Source organism: Haemaphysalis longicornis, unplaced genomic scaffold (genome assembly GCF_048455015.1).
Source record: "Haemaphysalis longicornis isolate Haplotype H1 unplaced genomic scaffold, Haemaphysalis longicornis Haplotype H1 scaffold_3, whole genome shotgun sequence".
Lineage (NCBI taxonomy): Eukaryota > Metazoa > Arthropoda > Arachnida > Ixodida > Ixodidae > Haemaphysalis > Haemaphysalis longicornis.
In genome coordinates this window covers 231,426,724-231,449,369 of record NW_027526335.1, presented here as the reverse complement: position 1 = coordinate 231,449,369, position 22,646 = coordinate 231,426,724, and the positions used below count along the sequence as shown (strand labels likewise).

Here is a 22,646-nt window from a genome sequence, read left to right as displayed (position 1 = left end):
GTCACGAGTTTGTGTTTGCCGCTACCGCACTGCCGGCGTTTTTCGCCGGCTCGCCCAGCTCGCCGCTCCAATCGGAGGGCCGGAGGGCGGAGCTTCTGCTCTCGAGAACGAACGACCCGATCGTTGGCGGCGGAGGCGCCGTGATTTCGTCAGCTCATCGGGCAGCTGGTCGCGACCAAAGCTCTACAGCGATTCCAGGCACTCTGTTTCTATTACTGTTTATTACCATTGGATGCGAAAACGCGCCGGAGGCACGAAAAGCCTGAGCTATAGCCGCACGGTCGCTGTCCAGGCTGCGGCCACGGCCGCGAAGTGGCCCAGGCCGGCGCAGGTAGCTCGAGTGATAGCTTGTTACCGCTGCACGAAATTGTACCCAAGTGGGAGCTTATGAGAAAGGAGTTAATGATGCGATGGCGGGTTGCATTAAAAATTGTCATCTGCACCGCTTACGAGAGCGGCACTCGAATGTCCGCCGCAGTGCTAAGCCGAACACATCTGTAGGCGGACCTGTAGGCACACCGGCCAGCTGCTCCCAGCGCGCGTCTTGCCACCCACCGTCTCGAGCGTCGCGCGTCGTTCTTTAGCCGCGGTAGCATTTGCACTCGCAGCGCCTGCGTCACATCCACGGTCGCTTTTTAATTAGGCGCCTCACAAGATCAGTACGTGGGGGCATTCGCAGAAACTGCCGTCGATGCCGATTCGACAGTGCTACGGCCAGCTACGGTGGCTCTTCTCAGTGATATCCCTCCGACAGTCACGTGGTCAGCTTTGTTCACACAAAATCCACAAAATCCATCGTTTCGCGGCACGCGCTGAAACCGAAACTGCGACTGGCCGCATTGAAAATGCCTCTAATTAAACAACCGTCGCACGCTGAAGCAAATGAGGTTTCTACAGGTTATAAGTAGGTCTCTAGCTACTTATCGCAACAAAAAAAAACAAGATGCAAAATTTTTGTGTCGTTGCCCCTTTAAGATGTTTTGTTTTTTAGTTCTGGCATGCCTACAGGTTTATTATTATATGATTTATATGATTTTCTGATTATTATTATTATTATTATATGATTTATTAAAATAGAAGTGGCTTCTGGTGCCAAAGCACACTTCAAATTCTTCAGAGCTGCAAGGCAATTGGGGGCAGATTTTAACAGCGACGCTGCTTAAGCTTGAAAGCTTGAGTTCCATTCGTGCCTGGGGTCGTTCAAAACTTGGCGCGGAGAAGTGGAGAGAAGGAAAATGCTAAACCAGAACTGTGAGGGCACGGGGCAAGGGGGCAAGGAGCCGACGAGCAGGAGTAGGGAGAGCGGGCCTCAATTAAAGAAAATGCATCCAGAGGTCCAAATCGAACCAGGGTCCCTTGCGTTATGAAATGCGCATCTATCCAATTGCGCTATCATCGAATTCGGGGCGCTCAGCATTTCCTGTAGGCTTGTTACGCGGCGGTTCCCTGGCGGCACCTAAAACTCTGCGCAGGATAATTGAGAGGAGGAAAATGCTACGCCGAGAGAGGGATAGAGAGAGAGAAAGGAAGGACGGAAAGGCCGGGAGGTTAACCAGGTGTACAGCCCAGTTTGCTACCCTGCCCTGAGGGAGTGGTGTTAAGGGGATAAAAGAGGAAGAGGGTGGGAGAAGAGGAAGGAATAGGAGTGGGAAGGCGTACTGTCTAGTACCGTTCTGGACACTATAGTCTTTCCTGCAAATTCGTTTCGCTCAGAAAACGTAGAAGGGCTTTCGCCGCCTTCTGTGAACTTGATTGTGGAGACCGATGACCTAGGATAGTCTCTACTGTAAGTGGTATATTGTCCAATTTTCTGAGCGCCGTGCAAAGCACGCTCCTCACCTAAGAGTATTCTGGGCAGCGACACAGCACATGCTCTATAGTCTCTTCCGCCCCACAGGCGGAAGTGACCCAACCAGTCTACAAAGTAAAGTTGATTGAGGTCGAGACAACCCATACAAAGACGGCGCTGAAGAAGGGGATCTTGAAGACAGAGACGGTCATTCAAAAATGTCCGGTGTATTCCATTGCTTCATGGTGATTCTGCGAGCAAAGGAGCGAAGCGACCACGCGGCATCCGTCCTTGAAAGCGGAAGCAGGATGGTGCGTTCGCTGTCGTGGCCTGTACGAGCAGCTTCATCCGCCAAGACGTTGCCGATGATTCCGCAGTGACCTGGAAGCCATTGGAATATTATGTCATGGCCGTTTGTGATGACTTGATGGTATTTTTCTCTAATCTCTGTCACTAATTGGTGGAAGGGGCCGTTGCGCAGGGCTTCGCGTAGGCTTTGTAAAGCAGCCTTAGAGTCTTAGAAAACAGCCCAGTGTTGAGGAGTAGTTCCGATAACGCTATGAAGAGCCTCATGAATGGCTGCGAGTTCTGTGGCTGTGGAGGTCGTAATATGGGCCACACGGAATCTAGTTGTGGCAAAATCTGCTGGAACAACGACCGCACCTGCCGAACTGGATGACGTTATTGAGCCATCCGTGTATAAATGTTTCCGGTAGTTGTACCGTTCATGCAGTAACAGCCTTGTAAGCTGTTGAAGGGACAAGGATGGCAAGGCGGCCTTTTCGCCGATTCCCGGAACGCTGAGACGTATCTCAGGCTGTGCCAGACACCACAACGGGGAGGGCGACGTAACCACAGGAACGTACCTCGAGGGGATTTCAGCCCTGTGGATTGTGACAATGGCTGAAAACGTAGATCGTGGTCGATTATAAGGGAGCTGCGCCAGATGGTGAGATGGCAGCCCCTTGAGAAGCCTGATGCATAGGCGTAGCGTTTCAGTAGCCACATACGTTGCTATTGGGTATTCCTGAGCGATGCAAATGGTGCCCACTGTTAATGCGCCACCCGGCAAACGAAGACACATGCGCAGAACCTGTGCTTGGATGCTCTGTATTACCCGAAGGTTAGCGGAGCAGGTATTGGAAATTGCGAGCAAGCGGTAACGCAAGACTCCTAAAAATGTGCGGAGTACAGCTGCATCATTCTCATTACCGATGTTCCCCAAGTGTTTCCAGCAAGATATCTGAATATCTGGGCAATGGCGGTGAGTTTCTTAGGGACAGTCAGATGTGCTCTCCATGAAATGTCTCTGTCGATGATAATGCCGAGCAATGTATGATGCCTTGAGTAGGGAAGCAAGCTCCCATTGATCTTGATGCAATATCGGGACAAGGGCTTGCGGGTACACGCGAAAAGCGCTCACTTGTCACCAGAGATGCACAGACCTTGCCTTTGCAGGTAAGATCCCGTGACATTGGCCGCCTTTGGAATTCATGCCCATAGCTGTGGTCTGGACACCCAAAGACCAGAGGCAAATGTCATCGGCATAAATGGAGACGCATACATTTTGGGGAAGAGCGGGCACAGGTCCAATGGTCGTTAGATTGAAAAGCGTTGGGTTTAGCACCCCACCTTGAGGAACAGCACGTTGAATAAGTGCTGTGACGTTCGGCCGTCCTCTGCCATAACACAAAAAGGTCTTCCTGGTAAGAAACTCTACCCATTAGTAAATTCGCCCACCAAGTTCGTAGTTCTCCTCATGGACGACATTGTCGTAGGCGCCCTTAACGTCAAGGAAGAGGGCTGCGGACAGGCGTTTCCGACTTTTTTCTTGCTGTGCAAATGTTCCCAGGTCCACCACGCAGTCTATGGAGGAACGGCCACGTCGGAAACCGGCCATAACTTGAGGGTATATGTTGTTGTATTCAAGGTACCCCTGCAGCCGTGTGAGTATCCTTCTTTCCATGACCTTGCAAAGGCAGCTTGCCAAGGCCGGTATGGTGGCGAAGGACGCTATGATGGCAGGTCAAGCGTAGATTTGCCAGGCTTGAGTAAAGGGACCAAGTGGTTTATTTTCCCCTCCGGTGAAATGATCCCATGCGTCCACGTTTTATTAAAGATGTCCGAAAGCGTTTGACGTGCTTGAGGGCCAAGGTGGCATAGTGTGGAGTAGGAGACCCCATCGGGACCTGGTGATCAGCTACGCCTGCAGGATGCCAGAGTTGCCTCCAACTCTTCCATGGAAAAGAACACCTCCATGCGTTCATCGCGTGGGGTAGGGATTTCACGGGTCCTTGCAGATCTGATGCAAGGACCCGTGCAAGAATCCAGCAGCAACCCTCGCGCAGAAATCTTCTGCGACCTCCACCTCTGAACGGTTTTCACGAAGTGCCAAAGCCTTGAATGGGTAGCGCTGCTGCACAGCTGCCAAAGGTCACGCACTACCCTCCATATAGAAGACAATGGCTTCCGAGGGTTGAGGGACTTGCAGAATGTCAACCGTCGTGCCTGAACCTGAGAAATGCGGCGCTGTATTTTTTTCTGCATGCTTCTGGCTACCCTGAGGTCGTGTACGGCTTTTGTACGCCTCTACCATCGCTACGCACGCCATGGAATTGCCCGGGGGCGTTCAAGTTCGATATCAAATTCTGTTACTTCTGGCGGCATTGTGACAGTACGCATACGAGCCTGTGTTGCACTGCCGATCGCGGTTTCTAGGCTTGTGGAAAGACGCGCACAGCAGGCGTCCTCCATAAGGGATTGAAATTTCGGCCAGTCAGTATGTTTGGTCACATTGGGCGAAAAAGAGTGTTGGAATTCTTTAATTTTGATATATGTTGGAATGTGATCACTGCCGTGGGTTTCGATGTCAGTAAACCATTCGAGATGTCCAGCGAAGTGACTTGAAGCCAAGGTCAGATCCAGGCAGCTCCCATATGTCGGGCCGCGGAGAAATGGACGCCAATATATGGACGCCAACCTTCAGATTGATGCCGTCTTCTTAGACTTCTCGAAGGAATTTGACCGGGTTCCCCACAACCGACTGCTCGCTAAACTTTCTAACCTTGGAATTCCTTCTAACATAATTTCCTGGCTTAAAAATTTCCTCACCAATCGTAAGCAATTCACAACTGTCAATGACCATCATTCGTCCCTCACTGATGTGACGTCCGGGGTCCCACAGGGTGCGTGCCTCTCACCACTGCTTTTTCCTAATTTACATTAACGACCTACCGAATATTGTTAACCAGTTAAGACTATTCGCCGATGACTGCGTCATTTACACTACCATCCGCAACCCTGGAGACAGTATTGCTCTTCAACAAGATCTAAACCATATCGCAGCATGGTGTGATCAATCATTAATGCCACTAAACACAGAAAAATGTAAACTGGTATCATTCACCCGTAAAAATACCATATCACAGTTCTCCTACAAAATTAACTCGTTCCCGATTGCCGCTGTAACATCCTACAAATACCTCGGAGTTCATCTCTCACCATCCCTATCATGGACATTCCACATACAAACCATTTGCTCAGACGCCGCGCGCACGCTCGGCTACCTACGCCAGAATCTAAAACTTGCATCTCCGGACATAAAAACACTAGCCTACCTAACGTTCGTACGACCAAAACTGGAATATGCATCATCGATTTGGCATCCCTCACAGGCATACCTCACCCACAAATTAGAAGCCATACAGAATCGTGCCGCCCGCTTTATCTGCTCACAGTACTCCACTAACACAAGCGTAACCACCCTAAAGCAGTCTTTGAACCTGCATTCACTTGAGTCACGCCGGATCATTTCACGCCTCTGCCTTCTTCACGCCTTTTATTATCACCCGAAATCCAGACACCTCTCTCTTAAAACCGCCACACCGAACCTCGTACCGTATCAGCCACAGCAACGCCATAGCACGACTACCCAGCCGTACTTCATCAATGCTCAACTCATTCTTCCCTCAAGCAATACCCCTCTGGAACCATTTGCCCGATACAATAGCCTCGTGCGCAGACCGCAAATTATTCCGCGAAAAATTGCTTAACCATGTTTCATGATACCTGCCTATCAAATGTGCCTTATGTGTTTCCTTTCGTTAATGCCGTATCTTTTGTACTTCTCAACTGTATTTTTGTACTGTAATTTTGTATTTGCTGCTAATATTGCTGTACCTTTGTCACTAGTTCTTTTTTTTCTCTGTTGCCTTGTACTTTTTTTAGCGCTGTGTCACACCTTTCTGCACGCCCCCCCCCCCTTATGTAATGCCCTCAGGGCCCTTAAGGTGGAAATAAATGCAATGAAATGAAATGAAACGAAAGGAAATGTAGGACTGCCATAATTTGGTACACAAAGCCCATATTCACTTGCGAATGATTTAAGACTTCGACCCCTAGGGTTCATCTTGGAGCTTCCCCACAGCGGGTGGTGGGCATTAAAATCTCTGGTGAGGATACAAGGGCCTGGTCTTGTTTGGGAGATATGCTTCAGTCCCTGCCGGTCAATGATAGCTGATGGGGATATGTAGGCACCGAAGAGCGTGAAAGGGAGCTTTCGTTATTTAACGCTTAAGCATACGTATTGGTTAGTGTCGTGCGGGCGTATCGAATGAACAGTATAGCTCAGTTCCCGGCGAATAAATACTATAACGTTGCGGCTTGTCCCACAAGTATATGACTCAATGCCTTCATAGCCGGACAGTGTAATTGAAGTAGGTAGGTTTTTTTCACAGATCACAAGAACCAGGAACGGACTATTAAATACAAACTGGCGAATGTCAGACATTCGAGGTATGAGACCTCTTGCATTCTACTGGAAAATAGACGCTTTACGGACTTCGTGGCCGAATGAAGCGGTAACATGGGCATGATATTACGCGAGGCTGACCAGTAGTGGACCCAGAGTATCCAGGACTTCGAGGGCGCTAAACGCGGTGGGCGTTTTCAACGTATCCAGTAGCGTACGTATGGCGTTGATCAATGCCCTGAGAACAGCGACGATCTGTACGTCATCCTTCGAGAAAGCAGTCGGGGTGTATTTAGGCTTGGCATCCGCCCATCGGGGCTCCACCGCAGTGAGACACGGCAGCTTTGGCCACGGGTCCACTCGTGGCGATGACTTTCAGACTTCGTTGACCTTTACAGGTGAAATTGAGGTCACGCTGCTTGTTGACTCTGCTGGTAGTACAGGTGGTGGTGGTAGAGGTAGTGCCTGTGAAGACGTAGGATTCTCACGTGAGTGGTCCTGGCCGTCTTTGATATCGATAGCATTCGATCATCTACGCCGTCACGATCATCGGCGGCGTCGCACTTTTGCAGAAACGTCTTTGTGTGACGAGTGATCCTTGACCATCTGTTGCAGAACCTTTCGTTCCTGTATGAGGCGAGGGCAGGCCTTCGACGAGGCCTAATGTGTGCCTTGACAGTTGGCGCATTTTAGCACACTTTCGTTGCAGTCTTTGGCATCATGCGGCCCAGCACATTTGGAGCACACAGTACCTCGTCCGCAAACGCTGCTAACATGGCCGATCTTTATTCATTTCCGACACTGCAGCGGTTTCGGCACGAAAGGTCGCACGGCGTGCCGAAAGTGGCCCACCTTCAGATGTGCTGGAATAGCTTGAAACACGATCTTAACGCAACGTGACTTTCCCAGGCGACTAACCCGCTTGATGCTTGCACAGTCCGTTGACGGTTTAATAAGTATGGGTAAGTCGGCGTCCGGTATGGGGGCGTCAACATCATAGATGACCCCGCGGAAGAGCCCTGGCCTGGAGATACGTAGGCACGAACCTTAGGCACGAAGATAGGCACGAAGATACGTAGGCACGAACAGCGTCTCATTGCTCGACGTCAATAGCCATAATATTCTTCCGGCGGTTAACTCTGACCTCCTTAATTTTCACTGACGGAATGGCTTCCAAGGAAACAGAAATATCTTGCCCATTTAATATTGTGAGGTTGTCATTCGAGGACGCCGCACGAACAAGACGGTATGAACATGGGGCCTTTTCGGGGCAGCTACAGTCGATGCGCACGACGTTGAGGACGCTCCAGTCGACCGAGAAGCCGCGGCCCACAGCCTCCTCTTCGCCTTCTTCCCGAGCACCAACTCGAAGTCGTCATCCGTGCTGTCATCGCTGGGAGTAGAATACAGCTCGATGTCTTCGGAGCCCGCCTCGTTCGGGAGGCAGGTTCGTTCCCTTAGCGTGGCACTATCCGACGGCGGGTTACCCGGCGGACTGTCCGCAGGTTCTACTTCCATCATCTCCGCTTCAAGGGAGGGCGTCCCGACGAGAAAAACACTAAAATAAACTCAAAAACCTTCAGGACTGACAGAACAGCGGTCCGCTAGAGAAACACTTCGTCGTCGTCTTCCCTAGGTCATGAAGTGGGAGAGGGAGTCACGAGGAGGGAAAGAGCCGACGTGCGGGTATATATATTGTTGCGTGGCGAGGATGCCGTGGAAAAATGTATTTGGAATATTCAAAACGCCAGAGGCTGAGTGCCGCTAGTACACACTCAGGGAAGCACAACGATTCCACCTCGTCCTCTTCTTCCTCGGGAACTCGTCGCACAATCCCCGTTCGTTTCACCTGTGGCAAATCCCCCATAACCACATAGTTTGCTAGTCGCCTGTCGGTGCCTCGTGCCATTATTCCCCGGCCGAACGAGCGCCGTCGCGGCGCTACGGGGTTACAGTGTCCGGCGAAACATATGGCTTCAATCGTACATGTACAATGTCTGTAGAAGCAGCGGGACTCGACGGTGTCGACGCCACCGGGGAGATCTCGTACGTTACGTCGGTAACTTGGCGCAAGATGCGAAAGGGACCACAGTAGCCGGGCAGAAGTTTTCAGAAAGGCCGATACGGCGGGTAGGTTTCCAGTGGTTACCGATGATCTCCCCCTCTCGAGCTTCGCCCCACTTATCATCATTCATTCCGTGGATATGGCGTGATTTTTTTTATCAGCTTGAGAGGAACAAAGCCGGTTTCGGGCAATCTGCCTAGCATGGTAAGCGCGAGCGTCTCAAGCGTACTGCGATCGCACTGAGGGTTGGTCTGCCGACATAGGCATAAGGGTGTCCACTGGTAGGGTAGGCTCACGGCCATAAAGGAGGTAGAACAGCGAATGCCCAGCCGTATTATGCCGCGACGAATTATAGACAAACGTCACGTACGGCAGGGAGACGGCCAAGTCGCGGTGATCCTAGGAAACGTAGCAGGAAAGCATATCGGTCATGGTACGATTTAAGCGTTCGGTAAGTCCGTTAGTCTGGGGATGGTAAGCTGTCTGAATGGCTGAATGCGAAGCGATGTATTTACATGATGACGTCCATCACAGCACCAAGCAAAGCCACGCACCACGCACACAACTTCATCCTCTTCGACTTCTCTTCGTGACATGGCCCCCTCGTCGACGCGTCGACCGTCCCGGTCGAGGTCGGAGTGGATGGGCGAACACGTGGAATGAAATTGAGATGATTATAAACAGTGAGGAAGTCCATGCCGCCACGGATGACGGGGATGAGCTCGATGAACCACGACCAACGAACAGTGATGCCCGTCAATGCAGCTGAAATGCCGAAGGCCCTTGGAGATGCGCCGGTGTACTGGGCGTGGGAGCGGCATCATCGTCAGTTCTGGTCACGGCGGATTTCTTCTCGGCTGGTCGCGGCGCCTCACCGGCTGGGGACACAGGGCTGGGGACGTAGACGTATCCATGAAGCTCCGGGGCTGGGGCAAGCCGACGCAATCCAGGAGCCCTCAGCAAAACGCATCAGGAGCAGAGGCGGGCAAGGCTTGAGTTTCGGTATGGGGATGTACCCCGCGCGCTCCACCAAAATGTTGCGTGGTGGCAGGACGAATGGCAGGAGCAATGGCTGAATGCGAGGCGATATATTTACATGATGACGTCCATCACAGCACCAAGCAAAGCCACGCACCACGCACACAACTTCATCCTCTTCGACTTCTCTTCGTGACATGGCCCCTCGTCGACGCGTCGACCGTCCCGGTCGAGGTCGGAGTGGATGGGCGAACACGTGGAATGAAATTGAGATGATTATAAACAGTGAGGAAGTCCATGCCGCCACGGATGACGGGGATGAGCTCGATGAACCACGACCAACGAACAGTGATGCCCGTCAATGCAGCTGAAATGCCGAAGGCCCTTGGAGATGCGCCGGTGTACTGGGCGTGGGAGCGGCATCATCGTCAGTTCTGGTCACGGCGGATTTCTTCTCGGCTGGTCGCGGCGCCTCACCGGCTGGAGACACAGGGCTGGGGACGTAGACGTATCCATGAAGCTCCGGGGCTGGGGCAAGCCGACGCAATCCAGGAGCCCTCAGCAAAACGCATCAGGAGCAGAGGCGGGCAAGGCTTGAGTTTCGGTATGGGGATGTACCCCGCGCGCTCCACCAAAATGTTGCGTGGTGGCAGGACGAATGGCAGGAGCAATGGCTGAATGCGAGGCGATATATTTACATGATGACGTCATCACAGCACCAAGCAAAGCCACGCACTACGCACACAATATTGATACGCGGTAGTCCGGTATTTACAGAAGGCACAGTAAGACCGACTAAGCGCCGTCCAAGCAAGGGGCCGAAGACCACGCGCGTTCCTCTCAGCGTCTTCTTTCTCTTCCCTCCTTGATGATGATTCTGACTTGATGGTGATGTCTCGTAACAGAACCCCCCTCCCGTAGGAGCACCGTCTCGGTGCTGCGCAGGGCATAACTCTAGGCTGGGATCGGCAGGGCTTTAGACGGACGACATGGACGATGTCAGTCTTCGGAGAGCGCCGGAACGACAGTCAGCCGGAACGACAGGGGTGATTTCATAGTTTAGAGCAGTCACTTGGCGCAGGACACGATAGGGGCCGTAGTAACGGGCGAGCAGTTTCTCAGAACGCCCTACTTGGCGCGCAGGACACCAGAGCAGCACGAGGGAACCTGGCTCAAAGTGGCGGATGTTGTGGCGTCGATCGTAACGAGACTTGCGAATCCTGGGATGACGTAAGCTTGGTGCGCCCTATGCTGCGGGCAAAGTCAGCCAGGGCAATGGCATGTTGGGCATAGTCAGAAGTGTTCGATTAAGGTGTCTAGGGGCAAGACCGGCTCTCGACCGTAGAGGAGGTAAAAAGGAGAAAATCCGGCTGTATCATGACGGGACGAGTTGTATGCGAATGTAATGAAAGGTAAAGCAATGTCCCAGTCACGATGGTCATCCGAAACGTACATGGAGAGCATATCCGTTAGGGTTCTCTTATGTCGCTCCGTAAAACCGTTGGTCTGCGGATGGTAGGAAGTAGTAAATTTGTGCGTGGTTGCGCAGGAGCGAAGGATGTCGTCGACTACTCGCGACAGGAAGTTTCGACCGCGGTCAGTCAATAACTGACGAGCACCATGATGGAGGATAACCTCGTAAAGGAGGAAATCCGCGACATCAGTAGCGCAGCTGGTTGGAAGGGCCCGTGTTATTGCGTAAAGGGTCGCGTAATCAGTGGCCACTGCAATCCACCGATTTGCGGCCGCAGACTGCGGAAAGGGACCAAACAGGTTAAACCAACGCGGAAAAATGGTTAGTTCACGCCTCGCGAAGCGGCACTTCGCTGAATTGAGCTGCAGGTTGGCCTGACGAAAAAGACAAAGGATTTCATGGTTTCTATGAACGTTTCTATGAACGTTTCCATGAACGTGGACGTTTCCATGAAACTCCGGGGCTGGTGCAAGCCGAAGCAATCCAGGAACCATCAGGAAAACGCATCAGGAACAGAGGCGGGCAATGCTTGAGTGCCGGTATGGGGATCTACCCCCTACCTCTACCAAAATGTTACGTGGCGGCAGGACGAATGACAGGAACAATGGCTGAATGCGAAGTGATGTATTTACATGATGACGTCCATCACAGCGCCAAGCAAAGCCACGCACACAACTTCGTCCTCTTCGACTTCTCTTCGTCACAATATATATATGTGTATATGTATATATATATATATATATATATATATATATATATATATATATATTGTAAGGCGCGCACCAGTAGTCTTGGGGAACGTCTTTATTAGGCGAGCCTTGTCCTACATGACAGGGAGCGAGCCCCAGAGAACAACCAAGACGGGCGTTGATGATGATAGACAACTGATGACGATGATGAAGCATGATTGCATGTGGAAGACAGGCCTCCAGAGTACGAGTCCACTGGCGCATACCCTTCTGCTAGTACTTCGCACATACCCTTTGTGTACAACTACCGGGGGATTGTCCGGACGCACATTCCTCTGGTGTCGGGGCACTAACCAGCGCTTACAATATCCCCCCCTTTGTGGAGCGGCCGACTCGGGCGCTAAGAGTGTGTATACCGAGAGAGAAATGGCTTGAGCCGGGAAACGTGCACGATCTCGGGTCCACGACAACGACGGTCGGTGACACTAGCGTTGGGGGTCACTCGGTAATTCACAGGGGAAGTCTGCTCTACAATAGTGTAAGGTCCGATGGGCAAGAACTTCTCACAAAGTCCTGGGGCACGAAGGGGAGTAGAAAGCAGAACTTGATCACCAGCTTTGAAGGAGACAACGCGATGCATGGCGTCATAATTGGCCTTGCGCTCTTCTTGTGTAGCTTTTGTCCTCAGACGAGCTAGATGACGGGTATGATCCAGTCGAGAAATGAACTCATCGGGAATGTTGGCTCTTGGAAGTACAGGTGCGGACAAGAAAGACGTATCAAGAACAGAAGCTGGTTGGCGGCCATAAACAAGGAAAAATGGCGAAACTCCTGTAGTACTTTGAACGGCGGTATTGTATGCGTACGTGACGAACGGAAGAATAATGTCCCAGTTTTTGTGGTCCGGTTGAATGTAAGAAGAAATCATGTCGGAAAGGGTGCGGTGGAACCGTTCGGTCAGGACGTTCGTTTGAGGATGGTAGCTGGACGTAGTGCGGTGAACAGTCTCGGCTGCGCGGAGAACCTCTCCAAGCACGGCAGAAAGAAATACACGACCTCGGTCGCTAAGAAGAACTCGGGGAGGTCCGTGGCGTAAGAAAATATTCGTCAAAAAGAATTCAGCCACCTCGGTACCGCAACCTGTGGGAACAGAAGCCGTTTCCGCGTAGCGAGTGAGGTGGTCTACGGCGGTAACAATCCACCGATGTCCTGCCGAGGTAACGGGCAGAGGGCCATAGAGATCAATCCCTACAAGTTCAAATGGAGATGAGGGACAAGGCAGGGGTTGGAGTGTCCCTGTGGGGCCGGAAGTGGGTCACTTGCGATACTGACACGCGGCACACGACGCAACATATTTCGCCACGCTAGCGGATAGGCCGGGCCAGAAGTATCGGCTTCTTATGCGGTTGAATGTCTTATGGAAGGCTAGATGACCTGCGACAGCATCGTCGTGAAATGCCTTGATGATAGGGCGTTGATGATGATAGACAACTGATGACGATGATGAAGCATGATTGCATGTGGAAGACAGGCCTCCAGAGTACGAGTCCACTGGCGCATACCCTTCTGCTAGTACTTCGCACATACCGTTTGTGTACAACTACCGGGGGATTGTCAGGACGCACTTTCCTCTGGTGTCGGGGCACTATCCAGCGCTTACAATATATATATATATATATATATATATATATATATATATATATATATATATATATATATATATATATAGGTATTCTCCACTGTTTCAATGACCTACCATATCCTCCCCTTTGCTTTCCGAGGTTTTCTTGACTACCAAACTTTATTTCTGTCTTATTTTCAACGAGCCCCTCATTTCCTATTATGATTCGCTACATGCATAGCGAGGACCTCTGTTCTGGCAGTCTTGGTGCCATAGGACATTCCGCCCAGCTTTCCCTCCTTCATAAGGATACCAATGACTTTCTCTCAGACATCTCAAAAATTGAAATTCCTGATAACTGCCTTCTGGTCACCCTTGATGTTGCGTCACTGTATACTAACATCCCCCATGAAGATGGCATCGCCGCTGTATCACTTGCGTATGAGCAATCATCGTGCGACAAACCTATCGATTCTTCTGCTCTCCAAACATTCCTTAGGCTTATTCTTGAACTTAACAATTTTGAGTTCGACGGAGTTCATTACGTGCAAGTCAGCGGAACGTCAATGGGAACTCGAATCGGACTTAACTACGCTAATATCTGTATGGCTCACCTCGAATAAAACTTTCTTGACACCCAAAATTTAAAGCCAATGTACTATAAAAGGTATATTGATGACATATTCATGATCTGGCAACACGGTGAGGCGGAGCTCCTCACCTTCATTGAGGCATTTAACCTAGCCCATCCTAGTATTTCCCTTGCTCATTCCTATTCGGAACACAGTGTAAACTTTCTGGACGTCATCGTTACTACCTTCCGAGGTCGGCTTCAAACTAAACTGTATAGAAAACCCACAGACACGCGGCAGTATTTGCACTTCCGAAGTAGCCATGTCAGACACTGCAAGACAGCGATACCTTACAGCCAAGCCCACCGATTTAGGAGAATTTGCTCAAACCAAGCCGACTTTGACTCAAACTGTCGAGAACTCAAGACCGCCCTCCTGAATAAAAAATACCCGGAAAAAGTTATCGACGACGCTATTGTGCGAGCCAACCAATTAGACCGTAACGAAATCTGTAAAAAAAAAAGCCCCGAACGGGAACCCGCAAACTAACTTAGTTTTAACCCACTCATCCTCCTCTCCAAGAGTGTCAACCGTGCTAAAAAAACATCACAATATCCTAATGCTAAGTGACCGCTTAAAAAGGATATTCCCCGAACCACCACGCGTTGTCTACCGGCGTAATAAGAATTTAGGTGACTTTCTTACTAACTCTCGTATCAACCGACTGGCAACTACTGACTGCATGCCCTGCAATAAACCCCGATGTAAAGTATGCCCACACATGACCACTACACAGCGCGCCACCAGCACGGCTTCAGACTACTACGTATATATAAAAGGTAACTTTAACTGTGACTCCGCTAATTTCGTATATCTTCTAGAGTGCACTGTTTGTAGGCAACAATATATCGGCCAAACTGAAACGCCCTTCCGAATACGGTTCAATATTCACCGCTCTCATGCAAAAACCTGCCCTTATTTGCCCCTGTCAAGACATGTGAACCGTCCCGGGCATGCATTTGAACATGTTAAAGCAACGATTTTAGAATCCGCCTTCAAAACGCACCACGACCGCGAGGTTCGGGAATCTTATCTCATTTATAAGTTTGGGTCAGCCACACTTGGAATTAATGAAAGTTACGGCAAACTAACGTGCTTCTCCCTCGATTAAAATTGGCGGCTTCATAATTTTTATATCTATGTTCATTATTCCTACCCTCGAGTTTCCCATCAGAATTCGCCGAAACTCTCCTAATACAGCAGCTTCATGAGCCTAATGCGGATCAACAATGCCATTTGTCCTGGGGAGGGAGGCCTCGTTCCCACCACCACTTAAGAATGTTTAACTCTTTGTGATCTATTCATGTTTAACCTTTTGTGACCCCACCTATTTCCTGTTCAGTTGCTAGCTTCTGTGAAATGCTCTTTTGTGCCCCCTATCTATTCTCTTCATCCGCGGGGGGCACACCCATCTTCGCTTCCGCCCCAACCAGTCTCCCCAGCCACTGAATACCTTACTGTATACTCTTCCCTTTCTTTTGAAACCGGGGTTGTCCAGTTTCCCGCAGTGTCTGAACTTGCAGCCCGCGCGGCATACGTTGACCCGTCATGGTGCAACCTTGAACGCTGCTTTGTTAACACGACCCCTTTTTCTCTCTCTCGCTCCCCCCCCCCTTTTTTTTTGGTTTGTTGTTGTTGTAACATAGGCGTAGCCCCACTGTATGCACACTCTCCATTTCCGAAACATTTTCCGCTCCTTCTCACAGTTTTCTGCAAACCTATATAGGAAATGTGTTTGAAATGTTTGCGACAGCAAAATCATGTAACTTTACTCTGATGAAGGCAAGTCCCGTCGCCGCTGCGTAAGTAAACCTTGTTTGTTATTGTTCTTGCTGTGTATCCGACTCTTTACTTATACTATTTCTGCGCGCTTTGTGAGTTTATCTTTCTCTAGATTTATATATATCTGTATATATATATATATCTATATATATATATATATATATCTATATATATATATATATATATCTATATATATATATATATAAATACATACATATATATATATATATATATATATATATATATATATATATATATATATATATATATATATATACGGGAATGTACGAGTAGCGGGTTATTTTTGTCCTTGAAGTCCTAATAGATAACTGCGGCATTTATTTTCAGGATTATTACGGAATTGAGAACTGCCGTGGTCATTGCTCCGTGCCAAAGGAGGTTTACGGTCATGATACCTATCTGCAAACATTTATGATGGACTATTCTCCCTGCAATGGATCCAACAGCGTACGTTGCAGATATTTTGCCGTCTGGCTAAGCTCGTGCGCATTTCCCTGCCCTACTGAATTCACTTTTTATTCAATGATTATAAGCACAAACATGTATGTTAACATGTATGCATGTATGCATGATGCGTCGGCGGAAAAGGTGTCTCTATGCGCCCGTAAAGTTGATATTGTTTGCGTTTCTGATCCTTCCTAATTTCTTGAAAGACGCAAATGTCCCGCATTAAAAAATATAACCTTGGGGCCTGCTCCGCTACCTTTTGGATGCCCATAAGTTGGTCCACCAAATTATTGGGAATTGTTTTACATCGGGCCCAAGAGAACCACATAAATCCTTCGGAGTAGATTAGCACAACTTGTTTCTGTGGTCGGTTGTATTAGAAAGTTGAGCGCGCCAAGTTCGGGAACGGTGCAGATTCGCACAGGCTTCTGACAGTCTGCGGCCTCTATAATCAGGCGAAGGATCTTAAAATGCTCTTACGAGCGAAACAGTGGTTCCAGCTTTGTTCTGGATGCCACGAAACCGAGAAGTTTATAAAAGTTACCAAACGTATTGCCGCGAACGAAGCATTGGGTTTGTTTATGTATGTGTTTTGTTTTTTACCACCCTGCTGCACCCGGCTGTATTATCTGTGTGCTAAGGGAAGCGCGTGTCCTATTCTTTTGAAGGAAGCACGCGTGGAGCAGATGCGGCTTCCCACATTTATTTGAGCGTTGGCCCGGCCAGAACTTGGACGAGCGCCGGACACGAGCGACCGCCCAGCTGCTGAGTCGCGTTTCATCGACGTGAGGCGTTTGGCAAGTACTGGCGGTCGTCTCCTGGTACCGTTGATGATGATGATGATGACCGTAATGATTACGATGACGATGGGGTCATCTAATCGGAACCTCATCCTCACTCAGCCCGTTACGATGAGGAATGGATGACGTATGTTGCGCGAAAAAAATGTATGGACAGGGGTGTACAACACCGGTGATCACTAAGATTTGTCCACGGTGATTGTCTTTATGGTGTCCTAGTCGGTCCATGGAGGGCGTCCGGTAAGTGCATTTCCCGCGGGGGGCCTTACCTGGGAGGCGGAAACGAGCGCAGGCGGAAACAAGCGTCCTGCGGGCAAACGCTCCTAGAAGCGGCCAGACGCGAGAGTGATGTCCAACAAAGCTTGAGTGCACTGTCGGAGCCACAAAACTTGCCAAGGAACCAGGTGGACACGGCGTACGAGTGTTGGGTGGCTTCGCCATGTAGAAAGCTTTGTCGTTGCGCGGAGCACGACTACTTGTGCTGCTGAAGTGGCGAAGTCACCGCCGCGTTCGTCTATGGATGGGTGACTGATGGGCCATTGACCGTCGTGGTGGCTTAAATTGACGCTGCTTTTATTGTGTGAAGGCACACGAGTCACGTAGCAGGGTGGTGAATGCCCTCCAAACTTGAACGAATCATTTTCGATGGGGACGGGCTAAACGTCGCCGTCGCAGAGCTTGTGACGTCCGCACTGTGGCGGAAGGGTTGGCTTGATGAGGAGCGACGAGTCGTGCGGAAGGTACACGGTGTTTGTGTGTTCGCGTGTAGCTGCTCTGACTCGGACCAGAAGGCACGGTGTCTTTTGGCGAAGGCTCAGGTTAAAGTGCATAAGCTGGATAGGGAGGAGGAGGATGAATGGCATCTTCCAGGCTCTGAATTACGGTACTCATCAAAATTTCGGGGACACGTAGTTCAGGAATGTCCATCTTCGCAAGTTCAGGGGCTACCATCCCGCGTGTGCCCTGATCGTCAAGCAGGTCGTTCCAAGGCACGGCACCCCGCACGGGACACCTTGAGTAATATTCGTGACGGTATTGGCGACATCGCGGACCCCGAGCTCCCTAACATAAGTTATAACCTACCGTGACGATGCGTTTATAGGTGGAGGGTAAGGAGGTCAGGCTCTGGCAGATGGGCGCCCTGTTTGTTTGCCAGGCAAGAAGCTCCAGGACATCTTGAGCTGTTGGCGATGAGATGTTTGAGTTGCGCCCCCTGGCTCTGACGTCGGCTTAGAGACTCGCGCCGCTGTCGTCTGCTACGCTCTGGCCGTGAGGGGCAGCAGTGCCTGTGCTAGAAATCGCCCGCTTTGATGGTTTAATGCATTGGAGAGCGCACTTCTAGAAATTCAGTTATTTTTGCCAGCTTCTCACACCTCTGAACAACTTCAAGCTGTGTCCCCAACAAGTTTGCAACACTATAGGAGAGAGAGAACAACTTTCGTAAGAGCATCGGTCAGAAGATCGTTCGTAACTCGTTCTTTCTAGCTTATTCGCGAGGTTCAGCGTTAAGAGCTCATCGATAAGTACTCAAAATGAGTGGGCTCTTCTACAGTACTTTTGAGATGCTCTTGAGATGCTCTAACAGTCTAATGCTACGTACCAAGCAGCGGCGCCGTACACGCGCATCGCACAGCAGGAAATAAAGCGGCTGTCTTCTATTTCTTTCGTTTTCGTTGACTCGTAACAACTGAATATTTTTTTTTCTGTGCGTGACGCATTAATATTTTTACGCCGTTACAAATGTCGCCTTAGTAGGCTTCGGGATGTCTGGCAGGCTCATGGAGATCATGTGGATTTTTTCTCCTGGCTGCATTGCATACATTCCCTTCTCCACAAATTGGCTTTCCGTATGGCTGCCTGCAAGAAGGTGCATATCCGCACCTTGCGTTGTTTATTCACATGCAAATACATTGAGGAGGTTTGTGCTACGTCACCGCGACCTCTGCCCAGACAACGTTATCTAGAGTACTCGAAGGCGGCTTTGGTGTTCCGAATTTCTATCGTAACCAACGTTGTCATAGCGAACTGACTCTCAACCCGAACAATTCGGAAATTAGTACGGTGTTCAAGGCATGATATACTCGGTACCGAACGCAATAAATAATATACGTGCATATATTACAAGAATAGAAACCTATGACGATTCCCTGGGAGCTCCTTATTGTTTTCCAACCTGTTTAAGCATAAAGAACAAATTCTGGACTTCCCAGAATGGCGTTCTATGAATTAAAGAAAATTACTCTTGCTCTGTGGTCCTCGACTGACGCCCCGGCTTACTAATTAACTCGATTTTACGGTTAAATAAAGTTTTCTCCTGCTCCATCTCCTCCTTCTCTTAGGTGAAATTTTTCTATAAAGCAATTCTAATTATTGGGAAGATATGGCTGTGGGAAATGTACTGAGCAAGCATAGTGTTACTGTATCTCTACGGTAGACGTGTCTCGTTTTGCTCAATAAACCTCCATACTGTTTAGAAGCCTAGTATAATACCAGCACGCGCCTGTACACACAGTGGGTTATTGGGAACACAACCTACAGTTTTTGCAGCCCATAGTGCATGTCAGCATACTTTCATACCCTAACAACACAAACAGATGTGATACAATACTCTCGATCGTTCGGCAAGGTTGCAAAAACTGTTTTACTTTAAATATGATAACTGGGAATCCTGATGTCTTCTGCCAAAGCCGACAGCCCCCAAGGCCTGAAATTTGTTTTGGCCTTGTCTTTTCGCTGTTGTAGATTCGCTTGTAGCTGGCTGTTTTCTTTGTTCGACAGATTGCTCGATACAAAATCTAATGCCTAGCTTCGACTCATCGCGCTCTGCACAGGACCAGCTTCAGCTTCGCAAGGAATGGGACGACGCCGGCAATGTTTCTTCAGTAGCGGTATCCGAAAATACATTTTAACTGACGCATTGAGCTAGCGTATGCGATTTTAATTCTGATATTAGGATAAAAAAACTCTGCACACGCAAAATCTGGTGCGCACAAGCATCAGACGTCAATCGAGTGCAAAGAATCAGCACGGAGAACGAGCCCGAGTGAAGCAGACGACGAATGCGAAAATCCATAAGCCTACGTCACGCAGGCGCGCCGCCCGTGGTCGCGCTCACCGCCAATATGGGTAAGGGTGTAGAATATAGTAACCCCGTCCTCCGCGTTTATACTATGCCGTGTGGTATTTCCAGCCCCCCCCCCCCTCCCCAACATGTTCGGTCCCTGGAAGGGTTCACACCGAAGTTCCATTTCCCTCTCTTCCAAACATCAGTCTTCTGAAAACTGACAGCTATCCCCGTCCGAAGCAGCTTATGGTCGAGCCTGTTCCCGCCGCCATTCTGTGGGCGCCGTTGTGCGGCGTCCACAACCCCACTGCGCATGCCTGGCCAGGCACCGCTGATAATGCTTGTGGCAGGATGCCCCTAGGGACTGGCAAACCAAAGAATTCGTCACGAGATAGCTTCGCGTTCAAGCACCGTCGTCATCTTTCCGTATGGGAACCTCCTCCCGCAAAGCCGGGATGAGTACCACGGGCAACGCCACCGGTAACGCCCCCTGCAACGCCAGCGTCAACGCCAGTGTCAGCGCCGCGGACAGCACCGCGGAGAAGAGGGCACAACAACAAGAAGAAGAAGAAGCACCACCTACTCCTGCCGTGATAATCCAAAACTTCTCCCCCGTTCGCTATTAGCCGCTATTTTAAATGAATATTTATGCAAGTGCCCTGCGTGTTCGGTGATTTATACTGATCCATCTCAAAATGGCGAGAAAGCTGGAATTGGTGTTTTTTCACAATGTATATATTGGAGTTATTCGCTACGAATCCCGGATTACACACCCATTTTTATGGCCGAATGTTTAGCAATAGCTCTCGCTCTATGCAAAGTACCGCAGCATGTATCACAAATCATCATATTATCTGATTTGATGGCAGTTATTTCGGCATTAACTTCCTCTTCCGACTCTCCATTGTACCACACACTATTATTTTTTGTTCCTAGGCACGTGAAGGAGGTACGCTTGTCTTGGGTCACTGGCCATACGAACATGAGGGGCAACGAGCTAGCGGACAATTGAGCTAATCTCGCTGTCACAGCTCCCATTCAATTCGGAATGCTTAATATGGATCTATTTGCATCTTCAAGATTAAGACGATATTGGCATTTAGAAGCTACTCGTTCAAACACAATTTTATCATTTAAAAAGTACCAACATTTAAAGGTCGGGTGGAATGTTCATTTTTGTGGTTCTCGGCAATGTGAAGTGACCTTCACCAGGCTGCGCAGCAGGATTCCAAGGCGTAATTTCTATCTTTTCAGATCAGGACTTTCACCTACGAACTATGTGTGCGGTGCCAGGTCCCTGAAACAATCGAACATTTTTTTTCTCGACTGCCACCGTTTCTCAACAGCTAGACAACTGCTTTTGAAGGGCCCAATTGAGCGTTTGGGGTTGACTTCTTCGATTCCACTTATATTATCTATTGGCGCATCAAATTTGGGGTTTGCAAAAAGGGATATTATAATTGCATTCAAAATTTTCTTTCTGCTTCAGGTCGTTTGAATTGCTGAAGGGTGCTAATTAATGGTAAATTTGGGTTTTATTCATAAGTAAGTTTCGTTTTACAGCCTCTTTCCGGAAATAATTTGGTATTTTGAAGTCCCCATGTATTTAACAACCGATGTAGCCCTTGCCAATCCCCCCTTGTGGGTACGTGCCAAAATCTTTGAGGACATCATCATCATCATCACCGTCCACACGGAACACGAAGACACCGACCTCATCCCGAGGCAAGACTTGGTGCGCCTGATCAAACACGCCAGTCTGTGCGCGGCAATGCGCAAGCGCTAGGACATCATGAACCGGGACGAATACTGCAACCTGATGAGGATGACAAACGCGGAACAACATAACCTACTGCGCGAGATCATCCACCGGCAGACGACACCGTCAGCTCTTCCGTTACGGGTCTTCTTAACCGGACCGGCCGGTTGCGGCAAGGCGTTCGTCCTCCGGCTTGCCATGGACCTCAACAGGCGGTACAGCAACACCGTCAACAACACCGCCTACAACGCGTTCGCCCTCTGCGCGAGCACCGGAAAGGCGGCTGTGGCAGTGGGAGGAACCACGGTGAACGCGGCTTTCAAGCTCTCTGGGAAGACCACCGCCCAACAAGGACGGAGGCATCAGCGCCAGCGAGTCGAACACCTTCCGTGTGGCCTTCCAGAACGTGAAATGCGTGATCATAGACGAGGTGAGCATCATGTCTGCGGACTACCTAAACGCAGTCGACTTCAGTCAACCCCATGGCTGCTTCGCATACTACTCAGGGTTCCCCTACAGGAAGATGGTGAAATTTTTTGGTCATTGAATCAGTTCATAAATAAAAACCTGTCTCTTAGTCGGTATTTCTCGTCTCCAAGTGGCTTGAAAGAATCCTCAGAAAATCTTTCGAGGCAAAAAAACTCAGACCCGGTGAAGTGTTAGGTGAAGTAAACTCACTGCAGCTAGCAACAATTCTCCTGGCACAAACCCGCAGGGCAGATGTGGACATCAGTGTCACACCCCACCGCAGCACCGATAGTGTGATTTCTGAGGC

General features: G+C 49.7%; 1 protein-coding gene across 1 annotated transcript in view; it reads left to right on the top strand.

Moving 5' to 3' along the window:
- LOC144176045 (venom metalloproteinase antarease-like TtrivMP_A) overlaps window positions 1–22,646 on the top strand; it is a 258,958-nt gene that overhangs the window by 221,061 nt on the left and 15,251 nt on the right. The window contains exon 13 of the mRNA XM_077705165.1: window positions 16,129–16,248. Within this exon, the coding sequence (XP_077561291.1) occupies window positions 16,129–16,248 (120 nt within the window). The remainder of the gene's footprint in view (window positions 1–16,128; window positions 16,249–22,646) is intronic.